This window comes from Malus sylvestris, chromosome 10, assembly GCF_916048215.2.
Source record: "Malus sylvestris chromosome 10, drMalSylv7.2, whole genome shotgun sequence".
NCBI classification, from domain to species: Eukaryota; Viridiplantae; Streptophyta; class Magnoliopsida; order Rosales; family Rosaceae; genus Malus; species Malus sylvestris.
This window is the reverse complement of record NC_062269.1, coordinates 26,616,402-26,624,220: the sequence shown is the minus strand read 5'-3', so window position 1 is coordinate 26,624,220 and position 7,819 is coordinate 26,616,402. Positions and strand designations below refer to the sequence as shown.

The 7,819-nt window shown below is 39.9% G+C and overlaps 2 protein-coding genes across 3 annotated transcripts; one reads left to right on the top strand and one right to left on the bottom strand.

Moving 5' to 3' along the window:
- Positions 1-2,578: 2,578 nt before the first annotated feature.
- Positions 2,579-4,407, top strand: LOC126587089 (probable mannitol dehydrogenase). Of its 2 annotated transcripts, XM_050252066.1 has the most exons (6): positions 2,579-2,597; positions 2,671-2,766; positions 2,852-2,965; positions 3,106-3,619; positions 3,731-3,884; positions 4,047-4,407. In XM_050252066.1, exons 2-6 carry the CDS (start codon positions 2,675-2,677, stop codon positions 4,250-4,252), a joined length of 1,080 nt encoding a protein of 359 aa, XP_050108023.1. In that variant the 5' UTR covers positions 2,579-2,597; positions 2,671-2,674; the 3' UTR covers positions 4,253-4,407. The 2 variants fall into 2 exon arrangements, with proteins under 2 accessions (XP_050108023.1, XP_050108022.1); XM_050252065.1 differs by lacking the exon at positions 2,579-2,597 and having other exon boundaries at positions 2,626-2,766.
- A 2,593-nt stretch (positions 4,408-7,000) lies between these two features.
- Positions 7,001-7,351, bottom strand: LOC126584378 (uncharacterized). Its single transcript, XM_050248781.1, has one exon. The coding sequence runs from the start codon at positions 7,349-7,351 to the stop codon at positions 7,001-7,003; it is 351 nt and encodes a 116-aa protein (XP_050104738.1).
- Between the last annotated feature and the right edge of the window lie 468 nt (positions 7,352-7,819).

Sequence of the window (7,819 nt, the reverse complement as noted above, 5' to 3'; positions counted from 1 at the left end):
AAATTTTATAGAAATAAATATCTCAATGAGTGGAGCAACTTCCATATCTGTGACTAAGGCCAATTTGGCCGGCACAAGCCTCAATTTCATGAAAACCCGCCGGAAACCCTTAAAATTGGGTAGTTGTTATTCGCCACCAAAACGAACTTTGATGCCTCCACCAAAGCTTGAGCCTTGCTCCTGGGGTTGAAAGGAGTCTTTTGGTGGTGATAATCGACGGTGAAACTCACCGAAGTCATTGGAAAAAGGTTAAAATAGCCAGATGCCACCGTGGGTTTGTGGCTTCGATTTGTGAATTTGGGTAAGAAATTTGGAAATCTAACACAATAGAGATATAGGGCTCGTCAAGGGCTTTCCGTGGACACCAAGATCACCCAAAATGGAGTTCGTATGAAGGAGATATGAGTGGGTCAAGTTGGAGGGTCGGGTAGAAATTAGACTATTTTGTAGGTAAAAATTGTGCGGAACATATAGCTTTTGTTTTGTGTATTAGGGGTTGGAGTATGGTTTTTTATATTAGCACCCCACAAAATGTTGAATGCACCCCACATTAAAATTTAATATTAAATGATTTATTTACTCTACTATGCAATGGCAATTTTGACATTATTAGGTTTACAAAAAAAACAAAAATCTAAATACACCACAAATCAATTTTAACGTATTATTTATCTTCTTCAACGATCAAAATCCTTCCGACCCTCCATTGTTGAACAAAACACTAACCTGTGAAACTACAAACATGTTGATTGAGAAATGTGGGGTGTATAGAAAATATGTGATGCATTTAGAAAATGTAAGGTGTATATTGAGAATGTGAGGTGTGAGGTGTGAGGTGTAAGGGTATTATGGGGAAGTATGTGGGGTGTATTAAGATAATTTTTTATTGAAAAAGAAAATGTGGGGTGTATTAAGTATGTGATGTTTATTCAACAATTTGTGGGGTCTTAATATAATAAACCTTGGAGTATTAGACAAAGCTGTTTTAGGTTTATTGTTGTGTTGGTAGGTAAATTAACTTATATTTTTAATGCACAAAATTATGAAATTAATATTATTATTATTCAATCACGACGTTATAACAATTTGAAAGTTAATACATTGAATATACAATGAGTGGCATGAATTATTTTGTAAAATATATAAAATTAATTAAATGGATATAACAAGTAAAAACAAAAAACAAAAACAAAACAAATAATTGATCCAAAAACCATATCCAAGTATTAACAGGGGTAGTTTAGGCATTCAAAAAATACACAATTTGAAAAGGAGAGCTACTAGACCCACCCCACAATCCTATTTCTTCACCCAACCTTATATTATCACCCCACAAAAAAGTTAAAAAATAAAAAAAACTCTTTCTCCACCTACCAATATTCCTAAAATGACCATCATATATTCTACTGTTTTCCAGAAATCGAAAGAAATAACTGCAAAATTCACTCAACCCACCTACCATCCAACCCTATACAACACAACACAACTCGACGACAACCCCTTTCACCGTCCACTGTGAACCCACCCTCGAGCATCTTCTGCTTGTTGAGGGCCTTGATGCCACGTTTTGCGTGTGGTATACCTTCGCGAAGGCCCTGCACCCCAGCAGCCTCCCAACTTTGTAATTCCCAAACAGGTTTTTCTCGCGACGCCAGAGCCGTTGCCATTGTTGGCAACGACCTCAATCTCCGGCATGCCTCAAATTTTTCGGACTAGCAAAAAAAATTCCCAACTCTTCCTCCTCGCATTCACTGTTGATACTTCCTCCTTGCGTTTCCTGCTGATATCGACGAAGTCCCAGTAAAGACAAAATACAGAGAATCTTGCATCTTGATGAAGGAGCGGCAATAGTAAAGCATCAGATCAAATATACCATTAAACACCACCTAGCCAACCATAACCACCATCCATACTATTAGCACTGTACCACATCCATTAAAAACATAAATCCCAAAATTAACATATCGGGTGGCCAACAAGCATGAAAAAAATTTAGAAACAAAAAATAAATTAGATGGGGAAAAAAGAAAAGGAGAATAATATTGCGAGGGAGAAGAGGATGAAAAGGAGCTGAGAGAGCAAAGTAGTTCGTTAGAATAGTAAAAATCAAAGGTTGAACTTCGAACAACTACTAGGTCCTTATATGTTATTTCGTCAAGAGGTAAACTTGTAAATAAATTTTTTATTTGGATGTAAATGGAAAAATAAGACACAGATGTGGGGATATCAGCACTCTTTGAAAAGTCAAATTTAATTAAAGAATTTGTTTAGTTGAAGGCTAATCAATGAGTTTTATTTAAGAAAACATAAAGAAATGGATTTTAATAAAGAAAAATATAGTTTTAAAGGGTAATGTCAAATTTTCATTTTTTTTTTTAATGCTCGATACTCGATAGAACAAAATGATTCTCTTTTTGGTATCAGGGTAAGCAATTACGCAATGGTAATGGGATGACGTCAGCAAACCATTAGGAAAGTTCAGACAAGACATACAATATTTAGAAGAACCTCGTTTGACTTCTGATTTCGCTCACCAAACACGTCATCCAGCCAGCACTCATAGCCGTATAAATAGCACCCAACCAATCCCCAAATTTAGCAATCCCTCTCTCTCTCTCTCTCATCATTCTACTAGCCAAAGCTCCCGTACGAATTAATCAAGGGCAATTTTGTGATGTCTACAGAACAAGAACACCCCAAGAAAGCCTTTGGTTGGGCTGCCAGAGATTCATCTGGCGTTTTCTCTCCCTTCAAATTCTCAAGAAGGTAAATTAATCCAAACTTCCCCATCAACTTCTTGTTTAATCAATCTTTTGATATGTTCTCTGAAAATTGCATTTTTTTGCTGCAGAGAAACCGGCGACAAAGATGTGATGTTCAAAGTGTTATACTGTGGGATATGCCATTCGGACCTTCATATGGCCAAGAACGAATGGGGAATGTCTAACTATCCATTGGTTCCCGGGTACGTACTAAACTTGCATTTTAAATGCTACAAGTACTAATGTCAAATGGTACATTGTAGAACGAACACATATATTTATAGTATCTGAATTTGGATTTTGGTATCCATTTAACTTATGGAATGTGAACTGGGCAATGCAGACATGAGATTGTTGGTGTAGTGATAGAGGTAGGGAGCATAGTACAAAAATTCAATGTTGGAGACAAGGTAGGTGTTGGATGCATGGTGGGATCATGTAAATCTTGTGAAAGTTATTCCAACAATCTTGAAAATTACTGTCCCAAATCGATACTTACTTATGGTTCCAAGTACTACGAGGGAACCACCACATACGGAGGTTACTCTGACATCATGGTGGCCAATGAGCACTTTATAGTCCGTATCCCAGACAACCTTCCCCTTGATGGAGCGGCTCCCCTCCTATGCGCTGGGATTACAACTTACAGCCCTTTGAGATATTTCGGACTTGACAAACCAGGTATGCATGTGGGTGTGGTAGGTTTAGGTGGTCTAGGGCATGTGGCTGTCAAGTTTGCTAAGGCCATGGGGGTTAAGGTTACTGTCATCAGTACCTCCCCTAGTAAGAAGGATGAAGCAATTGAACATCTCTGCACTGATTCGTTTTTGGTCAGCCGCAATGAAGATCAGATGCAGGTACGATGATTATTAATTTAAACAAGTTTGTTTATTGATTCAAGTTGATTTGAAGTGTGTAGGGATGATTGAACTTTTTCTTGTTTTTATTTTTTTGTTTGGATTTTTTAGGCTGCCATGGGGACATTGGATGGTATCATTGACACGGTTTCTGCACTCCACCCTCTATTGCCTTTGATTAGTTTGTTGAAGTCTCACGGAAAGCTAGTGATGGTTGGAGCACCAGAGAAGCCTCCTGAGCTTCCTGTTTTTCCTTTGCTCATGGGTAAGCATGCATGTAAAATAATGCATTGACATGTTTACTTCCTCAATACAAATTATATTTCCACTGAGGGATGAAGGATTTGTGGTATGAGACGTTTACTTTTTAAACGGTGTAATGTCGTTGACTGCAACTTCTTTACAAGAGTATATTTTGCAATTGCAGGAAGGAAAATTGTAGCTGGCAGTAACACTGGGGGCATGAAGGAGATGCAAGAGATGATTGATTTCGCAGCCAAGCACAACATAACAGCTGATATTGAGGTTATCCCAATGGATTATGTGAACATTGCCATGGAGCGCCTTCTTAAAGCAGATGTCAAATATCGATTTGTCATCGATATTGGAAACACATTGAAGTCTACCTTGTAGATTTTGCATCGATACATGTAGAACTGATGCCCCTTGGGTTTTTGTTTCCTTTTTTTTCTGAAGAATCAACTTTGTTTCTGGTTTTTAATGCTTTGTATCACATTATGAGCGGAATGTATTAGTGCATTTTGAATTTATGAATAACTAGAATGCATGTATTTGAGAATTATTGTCGTGCGTGATTTGTTTTGGTTTGTCTAATGCCCCAAATGTTAACATGGATCTGTAAATATTCTCCGACAATTCTAGGATTGCTAAAAGGGTTTTTTATTTTTATTTTTGGTCGAAGTTGGAAATTCATTACCCGGGAAAAGCCAATAAGTACAAGGAAAGCCGAAGTAAGGCTAACAGAAAGCATAAATACAACATAGTAAAGGAAAATGTTGAAGATAGAGACTTCTAGACGCTGCACTAAGTACCAGACGTCACTCCACCACTCCCACGTGGACTTAGCTAGGCGGAGGACAAGGGAGGTCGTCCTTGTTGAGGATATGCACCAGGGAAGATAGAGGTCTAACTACCCAAGTGCCAGTATCCATCTCTTAAAGGTTTCTTGATGCCAACTTATCTGCCACCCTATTAGCTGATCTTGGAATCCAAGACCAGGGACAAACTTGAACAGACTCCCCCATTTGTGCGATCTTTGTTAAGGTCGGGAAAGCTTCCCAACTACCAAGGTGAATAGGCCCTTGAAGGCACGAAATAACCTCCAGAGAGTACGATTTGACCATGATTTGGGGTAAACCCAGCTCCCAGAAAAAACTGCAACCACCAAGTACCGCTAAGGCCTCTGCCATCGCAACAGTAGGAGCAGAGATATTGTCCCTCTTTGCTGTGAGAAATCCCCCAAATGGTCCCTAGTAACCACCCCGATCTTAGCACTCTTCGTGTTAAGACACCAACTAGCATCAACATTCACTTTGCATAATGGGAGGTCGGAAGGAGCCACATTGGTGGGGAGCCATTCGTGACATGAACCGAGGAGGAACATGTTCCTCATTCGCTGCAAAGAAAGAATTCGCAGCACATACAGTTGCATAGATAACCTGAATTGGGGAGGATGGTTTGAGGTTAAAGACAGCTGAGCAACGAGCCTTCCATATTTTCCAGCAAGTAAAACCAATTAAAGTCAATAATCTGGACTTCTCCTTCTTATTCCTCCCAATTCCAGAAACCACATGTTTCAGCTAAGAACCCAAGGTAAAAATCTGGTCCCTTTGTATCTGCAGGTTAAGAGGGCCACTAAACCAGACCAGAGCAACCCACAGGCATAAGAATGATATGTGCTCCATAGATTCTTCCATTTGGTTGCAGATTGGGCATAGGGTCGATGAAGTAGAAAGACGTTTGAGGAGACATTTCTTGGTTGCAAGGCCATTCCAAAAAGCACTCCACAAGAAATTTCTAATTTTTAGGGGTGTATGGAGCATCCATAGTTTCTTCCAAACCCTACCATCAACCGGTTATGATGCCAAAAGATGACCCAAAGCAGTAGCCCGACCTCGACTTCGCAACCAATGATAGCCCGACTTAATCGTAAACCTCATTTTTTTTCCCACGACCAGATAAGACAGTCATTTCTACAATGGTCACAAGGGCAATCTGCATGATTGTCAAGTGATCAATGAAGGGAATGATGGTTCTAATGTCCTCTATATCCCAAGATGAGGAGATTGGGCAAATGATCGAGTCCACCGTCTGACCCAAATTTACTTGGGTATCCTCCAAAGGGGTTGGATGGCCATAACTTGATACCATGCCTACTCAAAACCTATCAATGAGTACACTCCAAGATGATTTTCCTGCCTTCCAAAAGGCTTGCCCAACCCCACGAAGCTCTGGACCCTTTCTTAGCTTCAAAGAGTGAGGAGTTGGGGAAGTACCGGGCCTCAAGAACCGTACCCAGAGTGAATTCGATTCATTGATAATCCTCCAACTTTGTTTTGCAAGCAGAGCTAGATTGAATTCTTGGAATGATCTAAAACCCAAACCGCCCTCACTCTTAGGAAGGCCCATAGATTCCCAACTTACTCAGTGGATCTTGCGTTCCTTATTCTTTTGCCTCCACTAAAAGTGAGCAATCATAACATCATGGTCATTACATGTGGTAAGTGGGAATTTAAAAATGTTCATCAAGTAGGTGGGAATCGCCTACACCATCGCTTTGATAAGCACATCCTTCCCAGCTTGGGATAAAAGGTTTTGCTTCCAACCTTGAAGTTTCCTCATGACCCTCATTTTGATGTACCCTAGAGGGAATGCTGAGGTATAACCCCAACAAACAGAGGGCATACCAAGAATTGCTGAGAGTTTCCCATCCAAGCCACTTGGAACGTTGGCATCGAAAAAATGCTCGACTTTTGCATGTTGATTTGTTGTCTGGACGCAGTACAGTAAGACTTTATTATCTGGGTAATGTTTCTACAATTCTGGTGATTAGCCTTGAGAAATAACGTGTCATCTACAAAAAATATATAAGAAATACAAACGCCTTGGGCTAAGCCTGATACCCTCAATAAATTCCAACTCTGCCGCTTTTTGGATTAGAAGCAAAAAAACATCATTGACCAATAGGAACAAGTAAGGAGAGAGGGGATTGCCTTGTCGCAGGCCATGGGTGGGGGAAATTTTTTTACCTGGTTAACCGTTCACCAGCATAACAAAGCTTACAGATGAAACACATCCCATTATAAGGGTTACCCATCTCGGGTTAACCCCCATCTTTAGCATAACTTCCCGTAAAAAGTCTCATTCAATCCTATCATATGCTTTGTTCATATCTAGCTTTATCCCCAACTCAAATCTTGTTTTTGCTTTCCTTAACTTCAGAAAGTGGAACATCTCATGGGCAATAACAATGTTATCTTGGATTTGACGCCCCGTAACAAAAACGTTGTGCATAGGATAGATCAGGTCTGGGAGTAAGGGTTTTAGCCTATTAGCCAGTACCTTCAAAAGAACCTTATACGAATAGTTGCATAAGCTTATTAGACAGAACTGAGCGATCGTCTCCGGATTCTGCACGTAGGGGACCAAGGCAATGTGAGTGGAATTGAGGCGTTCAAGGCAGACATCACCATTCATGAGCTCTTTAGCCATACCTCTGACATCTTGACATTGTATCCCAGTTTACTTGGTAGAATACTCCTTGTAAGCCATCTGGGCCTGGAGTCTTGAAGCCCCCATGTGAAAAAAACCTCCTCTTTGATTTCCAAATCAGAAAGCATTTCCGTTAATCTTCGAAGAGATTTTTTGATCGACACAATTGAGGATTGATCCCCAATCACATTGGCCTTCAAAGTAAATAACTCGATGAAATGTTTCTCCACATGTTGCAAAATAATTCTTGGGTTATCCACCTACTAATCATTTTCAACTCGGAGCTTCATAATTTTGTTTTGCCTCCTCCTTTGCAACGTCGATTGGTGAAAGAAAGCCATATGCATGTCCCCCTCCTTTTGCCACTTGATCCTAGATTGTTAGAGCCAATATTTTTCATCCTTTTAACGCAACTTGTCAATCTGGATAGAGAGTGACTCAATTTGAGCCCCATTTCATCCCCAATTT